Genomic DNA, 20150 nt, shown 5'->3' with positions numbered 1-20150 from the left:
TCGGCATAGTCCAGTTCAGCTTTACCCAGTGTGCGTGCACCCTAAGACACCTTGTACCCGGTGTGCGTGCACCCTATGACGCCTTGTACCCGGTGTGCGTGCACCCTAAGACACCTTGTACCCGGTGTGCGTGCACCCTAAGACACCTTGTACCCGGTGTGCGTGCACCCTAAGACACCTTGTACCCGGTGTGCGTGCACCCTAAGACACCTTGTACCCGGTGTGAGTGCACCCTAAGACACCTTGTACCCTGTGTGCGTGCACCCTAAGACACCTTGTACCCGGTGTGAGTGCACCCTAAGACACCCTGTACCCGGTGTGCGTGCACCCTAAGACACCTTGTACCCAGTGTGAATGCACCCTAAGACACCTTGTACCCAGTGTGCGTGCACCCTAAGACACCTTGTACCCGGTGTGAGTGCACCCTAAGACACCTTGTACCCGGTGTGAGTGCACCCTAAGACGCCTTGTACCCGGTGTGAGTGCACCCTAAGACACCTTGTACCCGGTGTGCGTGCACCCTAAGTCACCTTGTACCCGGTGTGCGTGCACCCTAAGACACCTTGTACCCGGTGTGCGTGCACCCTAAGACACCTTGTACCCGGTGTGCGTGCACCCTAAGACACCTTGTACCCGGTGTGCGTGCACCCTAAGGCACCTTGTACCCAGTGTGAATGCACCCTAAGACACCTTGTACCCAGTGTGCGTGCACCCTAAGACACCTTGTACCCGGTGTGAGTGCACCCTAAGACACCTTGTACCCGGTGTGAGTGCACCCTAAGACGCCTTGTACCCGGTGTGCGTGCACCCTAAGACACCTTGTACCCGGTGTGCGTGCACCCTAAGTCACCTTGTACCCGGTGTGCGTGCACCCTAAGACACCTTGTACCCGGTGTGCGTGCACCCTAAGACACCTTGTACCCGGTGTGCGTGCACCCTAAGGCACCTTGTACCCGGTGTACCCCAATTACATGAACAGGGAGTATTTGGGAAAACTTGTCTGCGGACTCTTGCCATGGTGGTACAGAAGAGCAGTCTGAGGAAATCATGCCTTGCTGAAGGTTGACATTGGAGTTTGCTGACTTGTCATTCTAGTATTATAGCATGTGAATTTAATTCCTTTTTTTTCTTCCTATCACTAACAGGAAGATTATTTTTTACAGCTTTATCTATGGGCATACCCATTAAAGGGCTGTGACTTATAGCAATCAATCTGCAGCCAGTTTTGTCCTGGCTGCTCCGTATTGGTAAATAGCGGGATTCTGCTTGCTATGAGTGATAGCACTTTGTACAATAAGCCGAGCTGTCCCCGATGTTCTCTAGTCCCTGTTTTCCCGTAGTCCCCCATATATCTGCCTCCCATCCCTATATATCTACCTCCCATCCCCATATATATCGGCCTCCCATCCCCCATATATATCGGCCTCCCATCCCCATATATATATCGGCCTCCCATCCCCATATAGATCGGCCTCCCATCCCCATATAGATCGGCCTCCCATCACCATATAGATCGGCCTCCCATATATATCTGCCTCCCATCCCCATATATATCGGCCTCCCATCCCCATATATATCGGTCTCCCCATCCCCATATATATCGGCCTCCCATCCCCATATATATCGGTCTCCCCATCCCCATATATATCGGTCTCCCCATCCCCATATATATCGGTCTCCCCATCCCCATATATATCGGTCTCCCCATCCCCATATATATCGGTCTCCCCATCCCCATATATATCGGTCTCCCCATCCCCATATATATCGGTCTCCCCATCCCCATATATATCGGTCTCCCCATCCCCATATATATCGGCCTCCCATCCCCATATATATCTGCCTCCCATCCCCATATAGATCGGCCTCCCATCCCCATATATATCGGTCTCCCCATCCCCATATATATCGGTCTCCCCATCCCCATATATATCGGTCTCCCCATCCCCATATATATCGGTCTCCCCATCCCCATATATATCGGTCTCCCATCCCCATATATATCGGTCTCCCATCCCCATATATATCGGTCTCCCCATCCCCATATATATCGGCCTCCCATCCCCATATATATCGGCCTCCCATCCCCATATAGATTGGCCTCCCATCCCCATATAGATTGGCCTCCCATCCCCATATAGATTGGCCTCCCATCCCCATATAGATTGGCCTCCCATCCCCATATAGATCGGCCTCCCATCCCCATATATATCTGCCTCCCATCCCCATATAGATCGGCCTCCCATCCCCATATAGATCGGCCTCCCATCCCCATATATATCGGTCTCCCCATCCCCATATATATATCGGCCTCCCATCCCCATATATATCGGTCTCCCCATCCCCATATATATCGGTCTCCCCATCCCCATATATATCGGTCTCCCCATCCCCATATATATCGGTCTCCCATCCCCATATATATCGGTCTCCCCATCCCCATATATATCGGTCTCCCCATCCCCATATATATCGGTCTCCCATCCCCATATATATCGGTCTCCCCATCCCCATATATATCGGTCTCCCCATCCCCATATGGATCGTCCTCCCCATCCCCATATATATCGTCCTCCCCATCCCCATATATATCGGTCTCCCCATCCCCATATATATCGGCCTCCCATCCCCATATAGATCGACCTCCCATCCCCATATAGATCGGCCTCCCATCCCCATATAGATCGGCCTCCCATCCCCATATAGATCGGCCTCCCATCCCCATATAGATCGGCCTCCCATCCCCATATAGATCGGCCTCCCATCCCCATATAGATCGGCCTCCCATCCCCATATAGATCGGCCTCCCATCCCCATATAGATCGGCCTCCCATCCCCATATAGATCGACCTCCCATCCCCATATAGATCGGCCTCCCATCCCCATATAGATCGTCCTCCCCATCCCCATATAGATCGTCCTCCCCATCCCCATATATATCGGTCTCCCCATCCCCATATAGATCGGCCTCCCATCCCCATATAGATCTGCCTCCCATCCCCATATAGATCGGTCTCCCATCCCCATATATATCGGTCTCCCCATCCCCATATATATCGGTCTCCCCATCCCCATATAGATCGTCCTCCCCATCCCCATATATATCGGTCTCCCCATCCCCATATAGATCTGCCTCCCATCCCCATATAGATCTGCCTCCCATCCCCATATAGATCGTCCTCCCATCCCCATATAGACCGGCCTCCCCATCCCCGTATAGACCGGCCTCCCATCCCCATATAGATTGTCCTCCCCATCCCCGTATAGACCGGCCTCCCATCCCCATATAGATCGTCCTCCCATCCCCATATATATCGTCCTCCCCATCCCCGTATAGACCGGCCTCCCATCCCCGTATAGATCGGCCTCCCGTCCCCATATAGATCGGCCTCCCGTCCCCATATACTGTATATCGGCCTCCCATCCCCATATATACCGGCCTCCCATCCCCATATAGATCGGCCTCCCATCCCCATATATATCGGCCTTCTTTCCTCATATATCTTTCTGTGTGTGTGCTTCTCTGTCTCATATCTGTCTCTTATCTGTCACAAGCCCCGGCCGTCTTTCGAATCCGCATGGTCCACTTTTTTGGTGGTAAGAATTTAATATCTGTAGATTTAACACATGAAAGAGACTTGCTAATAATACTCTGACCTCCCCCCGGTAGACCTATCCAAGAGACTGATCAGTTTTATACTCTGTAGTTCTAACTAGGAATTGATGAAGGGTCCTTCACTGAGCGCTGTGTCCCACCTCCCTCCAAAAGTCAGAGTTTTACTTTGTTCATTTAATATTTTAAAAATGTTCTTCAATTTGCTTACAATTAATTTTTTTAATTTTAAATGCAAACAGCAACTACATAGAGTATAGATTATTACATGCCATAAACATTTTCCATGTACCAACATTCCTCCGTATAACGATCTAATATTATACAAAAAAAAATAAAAATCTGGGGGCAGATCCACAGAGCGAGTACGCCGGTGTATCTACTGATACGCCGGCGCACTTTCAAATTACCCACGTCGTATCTTTAGTTTGAATTTTCAAAACAAGATACGACGGCATCTGGGTAAGATCCGACAGGTGTACGGCTTCGTACGCCTTCGGATCTAAGATGCAATACTTTGGCGTCCGCTGGGTGGCGTTCACGTCGTTTTCCGAGTTCGGGTATGCAAATTAGCTATTTCTGACGATCCACGAACGTACGAGCGGCCGGCGCATTTTTTTACGGCGTCTCTAGTCGGCTTTTTCCGGCATATAGTTAAAGCGGGGGTTCACCCTTAGAGGGCACTTTTCCCCCTTAGATTCCTGCTCGTTTTCTCTAGGGGAATTGACTATTTGTTTTAAAATATGATCCGTACTTACCCGTTTACGAGATGCATCCTCTCCGTCGCTTCCGGGTATGGGCTGCGGGAATGGGCGTTCCTTCTTGATTGACAGTCTTCCGAGAGGCTTCAGACGGTCGCATCCATCGCGTCACGATTTTCCGAAAGAAGCCGAACGTCGGTGCGCAGGCGCAGTATAGAGCCGCACCGACTTTCGGCTACTAGTGACGCGATGGATGCGACCGTCGGAAGCCTCTCGGAAGACTGTCAATCAAGAAGGAATGCCCGCTCCCGAAGACCCATACCCGGAAGCGACGGAAGAAGATGCATCTCGAAAACGGGTAAGTACGGCTCATATTTGTAAAACAAATAGCCGATTCCCCTAGACAAAACGAGCATGAAGCTAAGGGGAAAAGAGAAAAAAAAAAACGAATTGGGTGAACTCCCGCTTTAATATGCACCTCCAACTTTTATCCCAATACGATGAAATCCAACACATCAAACAGATTAATATGGTGGGACAACCGCATATAAAATAAACTCTGCACGTTTCTTGGACCACGGGAAAGCTTCTTCAGGAGGCTGAATGATCTTATATAACAGTGCATCATATTGGTACTTTGCACCAAATATTACAGGCGCATCTTGAAACAATTAAATATCCTCAAAAAGTACATTTATTTCAGTAATTCCATACAATAAGTGAAACGCCTAGATTTTATATAGATGCGTTTGCACACAGAATGATATATTTCAAGCATTTCTTTCTTTTAATTTTGATGATTGTGGCGTGCAACCAACCGAATTAACCTAACAGTATGCGTTAAAAACAGGGCGGGTTTAGTTGCACACATTTGCAAATGGGCTTCCTGCGATCCTGAGGTCTTACTAATGATTTGAACAGGGGAAAAATTATATCTCTCTCTCTCTCTCTCTGGAGTCCATACCTCTCTTTTCACTAGCTGTAAGTCATAGTCATCAAAATTAAAATAATGAAATGCTTGAAATATATCACTCTGTGTGTGTTCTAAATTATTGAGATGCACCGGGTAATGAGTAGAGTTTGTTCTGCCATCCACTATATCAGGGCTCGACAAATCCCGGGCGCCAGGTCGCCATGGCGACTAGAAATGGTGTCCTGGCGACTTGGCTTGGAAGTTGTTTTTTTTTTGTGAGCTGGCGCCATCTGGTGGTGAGCCGTTGGTATTACAAGTTATTACCACCAGATGTGTGAGCTGGCGCCATCTGGTGGTGGCCGTTGGTATTACAAGTTGAGCATTACAAGTTAAAGTGGAGTTCCACCCATTTTTTTATGTTTGTCTGTGCTGCATGCTCTAATCTCATAGTGTTCAGAATGGACAATTTTTATTTAATTTGTTGCTTGTAAATACCTTTATTTTGTAGTCCTTCATTACTTCCTCCTCCTTATTAGCCTAGGCTATTTGCAAGGGTTTCTGGGATAGGCATCATGTTTCCCAGTAGTCCTTGCAAACCTGACTGAAACCTATTACATTGCTTGTGCACTGAGCATGTGCGAGATATGCAAAGCTGAAATCCAGGAAGTCATACAGTCTGGCTTCATGATGCCCACACTTAAGAAGGCCACGGTCTATTTCTAGATTATCAACTATCTAAATGCTGTAACAACCTAACAAAACGGACCTTAGTTTACAGACTAACTTTACTAGAATACATTAAGCTTGTGTATTACAGGGGTATTTATATTTAAAAAGTGAAATTGTGGGTGGAACTCCCCTTTAAACAGCAATTCTAATGTCATTTTTCACTGCCATCTTCTTCCCTCTAATTAGAACCCTCAAACATTATATATATTTTTTATCCTAACATCCTAGAGAATAAAATGGCGATCGTTGCAATACTTTCTGTCACGCCGGTCTTACAAGCGCACTTTTTTGGGAAAAAATTACACTTTTTTTAATTAAAAAATAAGACAACAGTAAAGTTATCCCCATTTTTTTTAATACTATGAAAGATAATGTTACGCCGAGTAAATTCATACCCAACATGTCACGCTTCAAAATTGCGTCCGCTCGTGGAATGGCGACAAACTTTTACCCTTTAAAATCTTCATAGGCGACGTTTAAAAAACTCTACAGGTTGCATGTTTTGAGTTACAGAGGAGGTCTAGGGCTAGAATTATTGCTCTCGCTCTAACGATTGCGGCGATACCTCACATGTGTGGTTTAAACACCGTTTACATATGCGGGCGCTGCTCACGTATGTGTTCGCTTCTGCGCGCAAGCTCGTCGGGACAGGGCGCGTTTTCTGGCTCCTAACTTTTTTAGCTGGCTCCTAGATTCCAAGCAAATTTGTCAAACCCTGCACTATATGGATGCAGTTGATGTGTTGCCTATCATTCTATTTGGATGAAGGTTTGATATGTATAATAAGTACAATAATTTTCTAGGTCGGTGGGTTGGAGGTATATATGCTTGCCAAAGTGGGGTGGAAATCAGGATCAGGTTCAATCTGTCAACTTTAAATTTTTGTTTAATAAAAACTTTCTGTATAAATCTCGCTGATATTATTAAGTACCTTACAAATCCTGTTTTTCTTTTTGAAATAATATCGGAAGGTTTTATAAAAGTCCGAAGTTCAAACTAGGAATAGGGGGTTATCTTGGTTTCCCGGCACAATAAACACTTTATAATGTACATAAAGGACATTTGGTGTGTTCTTCAAATAATTGCTCCAGTCACTTAGGCTGCAATCACAGAGTGGAAAGAACGGCAGTAAATAATTTCTCTTCCTTTGATCATATTTCAGGTACATTTTGCATTTATTATAAAAAATATATATTAAGTGTTATTGGTACTGAAATAAGCAGTCGTGCTTTTATTAGCTGAATGTCCTTGGCTAAACTTCCACAGTAAGGTTGTCATGAAGATATGAAATAGATGAACAAGTAAAGGGGAGGGTGGGGATTGGGGGAATAGTTGCTGAGGCTAAACCCTGCGCTGCGTAAACTGTTGGCGCTATATAAATCCTGTATAATAATAATAATAATAATAATAATAATAATAATAAACCCGAAACAAACCCACCCAATTGATGTATGGACTATCTCGGTACTGATAAGTCAAAAATAAACAATAATAAGTAAAAAAATATATTTATTTATAATTAAAATGTTGCATTTAACAATAATGTACATCAAAAGATTGGTCGGATTCTCGACTAGTTTCGCGGGGGACCCGCTTCTTCAGGAGAACCAATCTAAGAGACAATAATGCAATAGAATGCAATTCAGCAATAAGGTAAATAATACATAACCGTTAAAAGTTTACCCAATGTGTAGCGAAGCAGGCACGGAGCTGAGCTGCCCAGGTGATTGTCCCCCCACGGCGGACATGGGGGACCTAGGGCTACCAAGGACGGCACACATACACCTACCTCCCCACTGGTATCCTGCTAGGACCAAGGATGTATTTCATCAGAGCCAACGTTCGCTGTGGTCTAAGGCTGCCAGGGGTGTCACACAGCCGCCCCTTCTATTACAGGTAGGACCAGGGCCAGCTTTATTTATCATCAACATATTGGGGCTGGCAGGGGGTGGCACAAAGATTCCCACCTGGCCCCTGGTATCCAGCTAGGATTACAGACGGATTTCATCATTGCCAATGTGGCAGTCCTAGACCACAAGGCAGATGATGCAAAAATGTGGCCCTGGTCCTAGCTGGATACTGGCAGGGGGGGGGGGGGGTGACTGTGTGCTGCCCCTTATTTTCATGACTATGAAAATTGTAGATTCACACTGAAGGCATCAAAACTATGAATGAACACATGTGGAATTCTACATAACAAAGTGTGAAACAACTGAAAATATATTTCATATTCTAGGTTCTTCCACCTTTTGCAGCAGACACATCTCTAGAACTGGTAAGAGGAGACTGTGTGAATCAGGCCTTCATGGTAGAATATCTGCTAGGAAACCACTGCTAAAGAAAGGCAACACGCAGAAGAGACTTGTTTGGGATAAAGAACACAAGGGATGGACATTAGACCAGTGGAAATCTGTGCTTTGGTCTGATGAGTCCAAACTTGAGATCCTTGGTTCCAACCCCCGTGTCTTTGTGTGACGCAGAAAAGGTGAACGGATGGACTCTACATGCCTGGTTCCCACCGTGAAGCATGGAGGAGGAGGTGTGATGGTGTGGGGGTGCTTTGCTGGTGACATTGTTGTGGATTTAATCAAAATTGAAGGCATACTGAACCAGCATGGCTACCACAGCATCTTGCAGCGGCATGCTATTCCATCCGGTTTGCGTTTAGTTGGACCATCATTTATTTTCCATCAGGACAATGACCCCAAACACACCTCCAGGCTGTGTAAGGGCTATTTGACCAAGAAGGAGAGTGATGGGTGCTGCGCCAGGTGACTACCTCTTGAAGCTCATCAAGAGAATGCCAAGAGTGTGCCAAGCAGTAATCAAAGCAAAAGGTGGCGACTTTGAAGAACCTAGAATATGAAATATATTTTATTTATTTTTATATTTAGTTGTGATGCCTTCAGAGTCATGAAAATAAAGAAAACTCTTTGAATGAGAAGGTGTATCCAAACTTTTGGTCTGTACTGTATGTGTACTCCCCGTCAAATGATGGAGTTCATGAAGTTCAGGAACTGTTAATACTACAGCATACAAAAACATTGTAGACAATTGTGTACTACCAACCTTTTGGAAAAAGTTTGGGGAAGACTCTTTTGTGTTCTAGCATGACTCCTGTGTACAAATCCTGTGTACAAATCCAGCTCCATAAAGACATGGTTTGGTGTGGGGGAACTCCTTTGTCCTGCACAGAGCTCCAACCTCAACCCCACTGATGAGCTTTACAATGAATTGGGAACACCGAATGTAAGCCAGGTCTTCTGATCCAGTATCAGTACCTGGCCCCACCAATGTCCTATTGGATAAATGGTTACAAGTGTAAATAAAAAGGACGAGTGGAGGGTGTTGCACCATGAAGGATGGGTTCCATATTGATGGCCGTATTTGTGGAATGGGGTCTCCAAGAAGTAGTCAGATGTCCACAAGCATTTAGCCATATAGTGGGCCCCTCTCACAGCGCTCAGTGAAGCACCCTACTAGTTTCTTATAGTAATTTGAATACATTTCTATCTAATTCGGTTTTATTTTCTCTGTAGTGTTCACAGATAGATCCTAGATCTCTAACGTAGCTGAACGCATGAATATTGTAGCTCATTAGACCTTTTCTTTTTCACTTTCTAATGATTCTTTATCCTACAGGATACTTTGAAGCCCAAGTTCCATTAACTCTCTGTTTAAATAATAATTTGCCTTGACTTTGTTCATTTTGGTGCTCATGTGTGCTAAACTAACAACCTTTTCATTTTCAGGAAAAAAAAAAAAAATGTAATGGATTAAAAAAAGGAAAAGCAATGACTCTACCACCCAATATGGAAATTTGAATGTTGGGTAGATGCTGGAGAGTTAAGCTGGCCATACATGGATCGAAATTCAGCCAGGTCAGCAGGGACTGGCCAAATTTCAATGCATCTATGGTGGGCACTGGTTGTACTGGTTGATCTACCAATCGACATCTGAACAACCAGCCTGTGGGATGAATGGTATCCGATTTGCGCCATTGGCTATAGCCGGCAGTACTGATCAGTGTATTCTGAGCTAAGCAGGTGTGATTCTTCCATCCATCTCAAATGTGTGCATGTGGTAATCGGGTCATTTTTTATTTTTTTGTTCATCCCACTGGTTGAACAAAAAACAAATAAAACTGTGAATCATCTATAGGCTACTTGACTCTCCTGACAGTATCTTCTAGCTCTCAAAAACAATGAGATCCAATCCCAGGTCTGTACACCTGCTGTGCTCATTATGAGGGGTTCCCACCATCCCTGTGCTGAGTTCCCGGGTCTGTACACCTGCTGTGCTCATTATGAGGGGTTCCCAACATCCCTGTCTTGAGTTTCCAGGTCTGAGCACCTGCTGTGCCCATTGTAAGGGGTTCCCAGGTCTGTACATCTGCTATGCCCATTATGAGGGGTTCCCACCATCCCTGTCCTGATTTCCCAGGTCTGTACACCTGCTGTCCCCATTATGAGGGGTTCTCACCATCCTTGTCCTGAGTTCCCAGGTCTACACACCTCTTGTGCCCATTATAAAAAGTTGCCACCATCTCTGAGTTTAGTTCCCAGTACTGCGCACCTGCTGTGCCTATTATACTGGGCCCCTTCTATACTTGCCCTTGGTTCCTGTGTCTACACACCTACTGTGACCATTATGAGAGGTTCCCACCATTTTGCACAGAATTCCCAGGTCTGCCCACCTACTGTGCCCATTATGAGGGGTTCCCACTAGTTTTCACAGAATTCCCAGGTCTGCACAACTACTGTGACCATTATGAGGGGTTCCCACCATTTTTCACATAATTCCCAGGTCTGCACACCTACTGTGCCCATTACGAGGGGTTCCCACCATTTCCACAGAATTCCCAGGTCTGCACACCTACTGTGCCCATTATGAAGTGTTCCCACCATTTTTCACAGAAATCCCAGGTCTGCACACCTACTGTGACCATTATGAGGGGTTCCCACCATTTTGCACAGAATTCCAAGGTCTGCACACCTACTGTGCCCATTATGAAGGGTTCCCACCATTTTGCACAGAATTCCCAGGTCTGCACACCTACTGTGCCCATTATGAGGGGTTCCCGCCATTTTTCACAGAATTCCCAGGTCTGCACACCTACTGTGCCCATTATGAGGGGTTCCCGCCATTTTTCACAGAATTCTCAGGTCTGCACACCTACTGTGCCCATTATGAGTGGCTCCCACCATCCTTTTCCTGAGTATCTGGGTCTGAACACCTGCTATGCATCTTCTGAGGGGCTCCCATCAACTGTGCTAGATGTGATGAACACTGCATTTTTATGTTTGTATGTTTAAATGGCATTCTTAAAAAGTAGAGAATTGTTGACTTGGAGGAACTTAATACAATTCACCAACTTGCTGTGACTCGTACATCATACACAGGGCACCATGCTAGCTGTGATGTGACCTTTGCATGCGCCCCTCAGCCAAGTAGAAGTGATCTTGTCCTTGCTTCTTCTCACAGAGGTCTAGATAGCCGACACGGAGAGAGACATACAGCCTAATCAGCCCTGAAGATGGAAGCTGATTGGGCAAGAAACGTCTATAGTTGGCTGTGTGTCCTCAGTCTGGGAAATGTCACTAATTGGCTGGGCACCAGTTAACCAGGCGGTAGTCTGTGCATTGTTGTTTTTCACTACTTTACTGCTCATGAGATATATAGTGTTCTCATTATGGATAGAGCAGAAGGTGGAGGCTGGTAACATAATACCAACCATTGTGCAAAGCCTGTCATACCTGGTGCAATCTATAGGACAGGGGCAGTGGCGGCTGGTGCTCCAAATTTTTTGGGGGGGGGCGCAAACAAACTGAAAAAAAAAATAGAAAAAAAAACCCCATCAAACGCAGCCACTGTGCCCATCAAACGCAGCCACTGTGCCCATCAAGCGCAGCCACTGTGCCCATCAAGCGCAGCCACTGTGCCCATCAAGCGCAGCCACTGTGCCCATGAAATGTTGCCAGTGTGCCCATGAAATGTTGCCAGTGTGCCCATGAAATGCTGCCAGTGTGCCCATGAAATGCTGCCAGTGTGCCCATCATATGCTGCCACTGTGCCAAATGCTGCCAGTGTGCCCATTACATGCTGCCAGTGTGACCCCCGCCTGCTCGCCCTGTGCCTGGCGGGGCAGCGGGTGACAGCGACGAGCGGGGTCCTTCATGTCTCCTGCAGGGCCGGGCACTTCTCCACACCGTCCTCATGTCCCGTCAGGCGTCCAATAGCGGCGCCTGTTGTTTCAGCCAATCAGGTGACAGGTAACCAGACCCGGTGCACCTGATTGGCTGAGAGGCGGGTCAGTGTTAGGGAAGCAATGTATTCAGTTCCCTAACACAACACTGAGTAATCAGCGAACACACAGCAGTGCGCCCGCTGTTTACCCTTTTGGAAGCCTATTAGAGCCCACAACTCTAATCAGGAAGCCTTTCTAGAGCCTATGGCTTTAATCGGGCGCTTCCAAAACACCACCGCTGCTGTAATTCATATGCCTGGCACCCGTCAAGGGCACATGAATAGGGGACGGTAGCGGTGACCATAGATAGATTCATGCAATGCAGGAGAGGGGGGGGTGGTGGTGCTCCTGCGCCCTTTATGGACGCACCGCCCTATACAGGGGCGTACTAGACACGTCCTGTGTACTTTGGTGATGTTTTGTTTGGGTGTAAGTGGTAGGACTAGTCTTCACAACTGGGTAAGGTATTCCTAATTCATCTGCATGTACAATATCTTACTGTGATATTGGCAGCGTTAACCGGTGCCAAGGCAGCATTTGTTTTAGACAATACGGTTAAAAATTTGAGAGTTCGAATGTCCATCAAACATTCACTGTGCAAACTACTCAGTAAGGCCTAGTTCACAGTTGCAGTCAGGGGAGTGGGAACAATAGGCAACTGAGCTGCGGTTTTAACACCCCCCTTTTAAACTGCTGTGACGATGCTTTGCTTCATGACTGCTGCAAAACATTATACCCTTGTGTCGCATTCGGCAGGCAGTACCGCCGCTAATCGTGACCCATTCAGGTGAATAGGGTTCAATGTACACTTACAGGGGTTAAAACAGGTGGTGAGGGGGGTGACCTATCAACTCCAGAGCCACTTGTAAAATGCCCTCTGAAACGTGATCCATGGTGGATTGCTCTTCAGAGAGTGATGGAAGCGTAAATGAGCACTAAATCCTTTATAAATGGACCCCCCTGTATTGCGATTGATGAGGATCGCAAAAATGTCAGACATTATCGACATTGTATTGAGTCCTATTCTTCATCACTTTTACCTTGCCATGGTTGTTTGGATGTAGAGCCCCCAACTCTGTACTGGGCGAGTCCTCGATTGTGTCCTCAAGTGGATGGATATGGGATTGTCCACCATCATGGCTGAGTGGGGTTCTGCTGTCACTCATAAACGATTTGCTATAACCTTGGTCTGATTATTCATTTTTTTTTAACAGAGGTCTTGAAGCATCTAATATAACTTCCTGAAATCCATCCATGGTATATGCGCAGAGGCCCCAATGATTGGGCGCTTGCCCGGGTATGGACTGTGCCATTCACTTGCTTTACCTTCCACTTCCCGCAGAGCACGAGAAGCACCGGCTATGCAAGAGTGCCGACTACATGAACCTCCATTTCAAGGTGAAGTGGCTGTACAATGAGTATGTCCGAGACCTGCCGGCCATGAAGGACAAAGTGCCTGAATATCCCGCGTAAGTTCAATGCTCACCTTGTCCTCACTTGCGGAAGTCTACTTGTTATTAGTGTTTAGAGCAGGGATCCTCAAACTACGGCCTTCCAGCTGTTGCGGAACTACACCTCCCATGAGGCATTGTAAAACTCTGACATTCACAGACATGACTAGGGCATGATGGGAATTGTAGTTCCTGAACAACTGGAGGGCCGTAGTTTGAAGACCCATGGTTTAGAGTGTTCCGGTGTGTATACTGTATGATCCTCTGACAGGTTCTCTTTCATATGTCTTCCATGCAGGTGGTTTGAGCAGTTTGTCATGCAGTGGTTGGATGAGAACGAGGAGGTCTCTCTGGAATTCCTCCACGGGGCTCTGGAGAGGGACAAGAAAGATGGGGTATGTTGCCACACACGGGTAGCAGAGATCATGTTTTCAGATCAACTCCCTTTCTCGTTCTACCCCACTCTGCAACAATTATTATTAATTTCCTTCATTTGTATTCTGATCTCTCTGTGAATACACTCTGTCTGCTTGTGTCCGTTTCAGATCTATTTGCTGTGCAGTTTTCACCTGCAGAGCACTAGATTGAGATATGTCGTTTCTTCATAGGAAGTGTCGGTTCTCACACTACAGACAGAGGTCATGCATTCAATCAGAAGTAAACCCATAGATTAAACAGTTTAAAAAACAGTTACATTTCCAGCACATGCCGGGAATGTAACTGTCACATTGCTTGTGCTGTGAATCCATCCAATGGCTGGTGTCATAACGGATCACGTGTACAGCACCATGGCAGTTGATCAAGCAGAAGCCAAGGTGGCAGCTTCCTTGGCTGAAAACGATAGAGGGTTTACTTCCACTTTAACCGCTTGCCGACCCGCCACAGTACATATACTGCAGTGAGGTACTGGTACACGCCGCTGCCTGTTCCCGGAGTACATTAGTGACAGTGTATATTTATAGCACCGATCACTGTATTAGTGTCACTGGTCCCCAAAAAGTGTCAGTTAGTTGGTGTCTGACTGTCCACCGCAATATCACAGTCTTGCTATAAGTCGCTGATCCCAGCTTTTAAGTTGCTGATCCTAGTAAAAAAATAATAATTAAGAAATAAATGAAAATATACTATGGGAAAAACGTATTGACTCGAGTAGCCTAGGGTGTCCATCTGCATGCCTCACTGTGCCCATGCCTCACTGTGCTCATGCCTCACTGTGCTCATGCCTCACTGCCCATGCCTTGACTTACGTTTAACATGGGAGTATAATAGAAGGGGTGTCTGGCTTTGAAAAATCAGTGCTCCTCGGGCCGTAGGTCCCCTAGACAGGAAACGTTGCACACTTATAGAGGAGCACTGGGGCTACATGTGTGCCACAGTTTCGGGTCCAGGGGACCTACGGCTGGCCGGTACTGGGTCCCCAAAGTTACAGAAGAAATGACTGTTTAACATGGGAGTCTATGGAAGGGGTGCTCGACTTTGAAAAATCGGTGGTCCCCCAGACAACAAACTTTGCACACTTGTAGAGGAAGAGTTGGGCTATACGGCCGGCTGATACCGGGTCCCCAAAGTCCGGGAGATCAGGTGCAAAAAGGTGACTCGAGTTTAGGTTGAGGGGGGCATTTTAAGCACAAAAAACAGCTTATACTCGAGTATATACGGTATATACATTTATTTGCGTACAACGTTGCATGACTGCGCATTAGTTAAAAAGAACACAGTGCCAAATCGGAAAAAGTTTCTTCGTCATGAAGGGGGTAAATCTTCCGGAGGTCAAGTGACTATGAATTCTATCATCCCCCCAGTCCAAACTATCTATACTAGAACTATCTGCAAACAGTGGCCCAGATTCTCAAAGGGCTTACGACAGCGCAACGCAATGTACACCGTCGTAAGTCCTAATCTGGGCCGTCGTATCTATGCGACTGATTCTTAGAATCAGTTACGCATAGATAATCATTAGATCCGACAGGCGTAAGGCTCTTTTTTTTTTGCCGCTAGGTGTCGCCTCCGTAGTTTTCCCCGTTGAGTATGCAAATTAGCAAAATACATGAATTCCCGAACGTACACGCGGTCGACGCAGTGAAGTTACGACATTTACGTTAGATTTGCGACGCGTAAAGTTGCCCCTGCTATATGAGGGGCAACAAATGTTAAGTATGGCCGTCGTTCCCGCGTCCAAATTAAAACATTTTAAAATTTACGTCGTTTTGTAAGTCGTCCGTGAATGGGGCTGGACGCCATTTACGTTCACGTCAAAACCAATGACGTCCTTGCGACGTCATTTAGCGCAATGCACGTCGGGAAATTTAATTGACGGCGCATTCGCATTACGTTCGGCGCGGGAACACACCTAATTTAAATGCTATACGCCCCCTACCCGCCTAATTTGAATTAGGCGGGCTTGCGCCGGGTAATTTACGCTACGCCGCCGCAACTTTACAGGCAAGTTCTTTGTGAATAAAGCACTTGCCTGTAAAACTTGCGGCGGCGTAACGTAAACCAGATACGTTACGCCCGCACAGTTTTACGCCCAGATATACGAGAATCTGGGCCAGTAACTAGATGTAAAAATCTGACTTTAGACTACATCCATAGAAACCAAAACTTAGCCAGCGTGTTTACCGATTCCTCCATTTCCACCCTTCCCCGAGTCCATGAGCTTTAACAGCGTTTCAGATTTTCCAAGAAACGTTCGTATTTTCTGTACAGGGCCCCGCCGGATCCTGATGTCCATCAGTAATGAGCACACAAACCTCGGACCGGATGTCAAATGTGATATACAGAAAGTAATTGTCTCTTTGTAATGCGGTCCTTCCATGGAGCCGCCATCGCTGTGTAATTGCATTGCCCCGGTAATCGCAGGTACAGCTCCTTCATTTCTTAGCTGCAGGCTACTCACGTACACCAGAGCTGGTCAGACCTGTGGTTCCTAATCATCATCCTAAAAATAATACAGAACTTCTCTGAGAAAAGAGGCGTTTGGAAAAATACACAACACAGCGGCAGATGATCCTGAAGTAATGCCGACTGTTTGGCGCTCAATAGCCCAGAAAAACAGATTCTACACCGACCATTATAGACTCTCTACAATTCATGCCAACCTACGGCCTTCCCCTTCAGTCTTGCACAGTTGTACCGGCTCCTCTCCTGAGATAACTCCAATTTCACTGCACACTGGGAGCTTCTCAGAATGTGCTTTAGAAGCCATTCTGTCCATCATGGATGATTCGTCATTGCACGTGGGTGTATATTTGTCTAACTCCTTTGAGTCCAGCCCACTGCTTGTATTCGGTCTGAGGGCTTTAAATGAAGTATTGAGGAATGGTGCTGTTATGTTTTCAGAAAGCTATGTACAGCTCTCTGCCTGTCCCTCCCACTGTCTATAAACTGGTCTGCATTTTATAGAGAAGCATGGAGACCCAGTGATTATATCACTGGGACTAAAATAAGGCTAGGCCAAAACTAAGCCCAGCCAGCAGTGTCAGAACTTAGCCAAGCCAACCAGCCAGCCAGGCCAAAACTTAGCTGAGCCAACCAGTCAGCCGGGCCAAAACTTGGTCGAGCCAGCCAGCCAGCCGGGCCAGAGCGTAGCCCAGCCAGCCGGGCCAGAGCGTAGCCTAGCCAACCAGCCAGCCGGGCCAGAGCGTAGCCTAGCCCTGCCAGCCAGCCGGGCCAGAGCGTAGCCTAGCCCTGCCAGCCAGCCGGGCCAGAGCGTAGCCCTGCCAGCCAGCCGGGCCAGAGCGTAGCCCTGCCAGCCAGCCGGGCCAGAGCGTAGCCCTGCCAGCCAGCCGGGCCAGAGCGTAGCCCTGCCAGCCAGCCGGGCCAGAGCGTAGCCCTGCCAGCCAGCCGGGCCAGAGCGTAGCCCTGCCAGCCAGCCGGGCCAGAGCGTAGCCCTGCCAGCCAGCCGGGCCAGAGCGTAGCCCTGCCAGCCAGCCGGGCCAGAGCGTAGCCCTGCCAGCCAGCCGGGCCAGAGCGTAGCCCTGCCAGCCGGGCCAGAGCCAGAACTTGGCCTAACCAGCCAGCCAGGCCCTGGCAGAACTTAGCCTAACCAGCCAGCCAGCCGGGCCCTAGCAGAACTTGGCCTAACCAGCCAGCCAGCCGGGCCCTGGCAGAACTTAGCCTAACCAGCCAGCCAGCCGGGTCGTGGCAGAACTTGGCCTAACCAGCCAGCTAGCCAGCCGGGCCCTGGCAGAACTTAGCCTAACCAGCCAGCCAGCCGGGTCGTGGCAGAACTTAGCCTAACCAGCCAGCCAGCCGGGCCAGAACTTAGCCTAACCAGCCAGCCAGCCGGGTCGTGGCAGAACTTGGCCTAACCAGCCAGCCAGCCGGGCCAGAACTTAGCCTAACCAGCCAGCCAGCCGGGCCCTGGCAGAACTTGGCCCAGAACTTAGCCCAGCCAGAACACCTGAGCATCGTGCTTTTATTGTCAGTAGGCCCATTTGGAAACAGATGGCACCAAATTTTTTGTTGGTTTTAATATGCTGCACATTAAATACATTTCCTGAAGGCAAATTGTTAGAAAAAAGGCTGTAATGATCACAGCATATTAAACAGGCGAATTCCTGGCAGTGAGTGAAAATGAACAGCGCTCAACGGGGATTTAATTAACTGAGAATTAAGGAGCAGAATTACAGAATGATTCCCCCCCTGCTACAGTCCTATCTCAGCTTTTACAGAGGCTGCTTCGAAAATCGCGCTTCGGTCTTGTGGAATTGTTACATGGGGAAGGATCGGATTCTCCGACTATTAAACCTCAAACATGCTGTGTTCTCAGTGAGAACATCAAGCACTATTAAGCTTGCCTGAAGGTAATTATTGCTGTCATTTTTAACTTTTTATATGCATTCCACCATATTTATGCACACAGATGAAGAATTATGGTTGCTGTTATCCATTGGTTTGCCTGTTGCAAGAGCAGAACAATAAAGTCCAGCAGGATAATAGGTGGCATGTGTAGTGAGCGTATATAAATAACCCTTCCGTGACTAGAGGTTACTAAAGTGTAGATGGCAATGACAATTTTTAGCCATTGTAGGGATTTTTAAAAATCGAGAAAAAAAAGTATATATTTTTCCACATCTCCATTGTCCTTAAAGCGGCGTTCCATCCAAAAATGGAACTTCCGCTTTTTGAAACCCTCCCCCCTCCAGTGTCACATTTGGCACCTTTCAGGGGTGGAGATACATGTCTTAAGACAAGTATCTGCGCCCACTTCCGGGCATAGACTCCCATTGGAGTCACGCCACTCCGCCCCCCCCCCCCCCCCCCCCCGCTGTCTACTGGGAAACCCACTGGTCCCAGGAGAGAGCGGGGACCAGTTAGAACGGGCTGCGCCACTCGCGCATGCGCAGTAGGGAACCGGGCAGTGAAGCCGCAACGCATCACTTCCTGTTTTTCGCACCGAGTATGGCGGCAGGGGGCAGCCGAGAGACGAGCGATTGCTGGACAGGTAAGTGTCCATACTGGTAACCTGGGCTGGTTGGTTAAGCATGGCTTGAATGTGAATAAGCTGATTTCCTGTGGATATTGGATGACCAGAATCTGATATTTCAGAAGAACTGGACAATGGTTGGGATGCCAATGGTACTGCCTATCACGGAAAACCTTGCCTAAACCATGAGAAAAGACAATCAAAGAGCATCTGAAATTGCCGATGTCAGAGTCCATTAACAGCTGTTTACATCTCCAGTGTTTTCTCTCCACAGTTCCAGCAAACGTCAGAGCATGCTCTCTTCTCCTGTTCTGTGGTGGACGTGTTCACACAACTCAACCAAAGCTTTGAGATTATTAAGAAACTTGAGTGCCCAGACCCGGTCATCGTGGCCCACTACATGCGCAGGTTTGCCAAGGTCAGTGACCTCTCAGTATTAAAGGTATATTGTATCAAGTCTGTCTGATCATGTTGGGTGGTGGATCATGTTGGGTCATGTTGGGTGGTGGGTCATGTTGGGTGGTGGGTCATGTTGGTTGGTGGATCATGTTGGGTCATGTTGGGTGGTGGATCATGTTGGGTCATGTTGATTGGTGGGTCATGTTGGTTGGTGGGTCATGTTGGGTCGTGGGTCATGTTGGGTGGTGGGTCATGTTGGGTGGTGGGTCATGTTGGGTGGTGGGTCATGTTGGGTGGTGGGTCATGTTGGGTGGTGGGTCATGTTGGGTCATGTTGGTTTGTGGGTCATGTTGGGTGGTGGGTCATGTTGGGTGGTGGGTCATGTTGGTTGGTGGGTCATGTTGGTTGGTGGGTCATGTTGGTTGGTGGGTCATGTTGGGTGGTGGGTCATGTTGGGTGGTGGGTCATGTTGGGTGGTGGGTCATGTTTGTCATGTAAAAATAGGTACTAATGATGAATGAGAGAACCAGGTGGACAAGGAGGATTCCAGTTCATCTCAAGGATGTTCAGTAGGGTTGAGTTCAATCTTTACCGACCACTCAAGTTGGTCTACTCCAAACTGGTCAAACCATGCCTTTTATGGAGCTGGCTCTGACCCCAAGGGCA

The 20150-nt window shown here is 47.6% G+C and overlaps 1 protein-coding gene across 4 annotated transcripts in view; it reads left to right on the top strand.

Moving 5' to 3' along the window:
* UNC13B (unc-13 homolog B) overlaps nucleotides 1-20150 on the top strand; it is a 580491-nt gene that overhangs the window by 514750 nt on the left and 45591 nt on the right. For all 4 annotated transcript variants that reach the window (XM_040336017.1, XM_040336018.1, XM_040336016.1 and 1 more), the window contains 3 exons: nucleotides 13546-13672; nucleotides 13953-14049; nucleotides 19360-19503. In XM_040336017.1, coding sequence (XP_040191951.1) covers nucleotides 13546-13672; nucleotides 13953-14049; nucleotides 19360-19503 — 368 coding nt within the window. The remainder of the gene's footprint in view (nucleotides 1-13545; nucleotides 13673-13952; nucleotides 14050-19359; nucleotides 19504-20150) is intronic.

Source organism: Rana temporaria, chromosome 1 (assembly GCF_905171775.1).
Source record: "Rana temporaria chromosome 1, aRanTem1.1, whole genome shotgun sequence".
Classification (NCBI taxonomy): Eukaryota; Metazoa; Chordata; class Amphibia; order Anura; family Ranidae; genus Rana; species Rana temporaria.
This window is presented reverse-complemented; position numbering and strand designations above follow the sequence as displayed.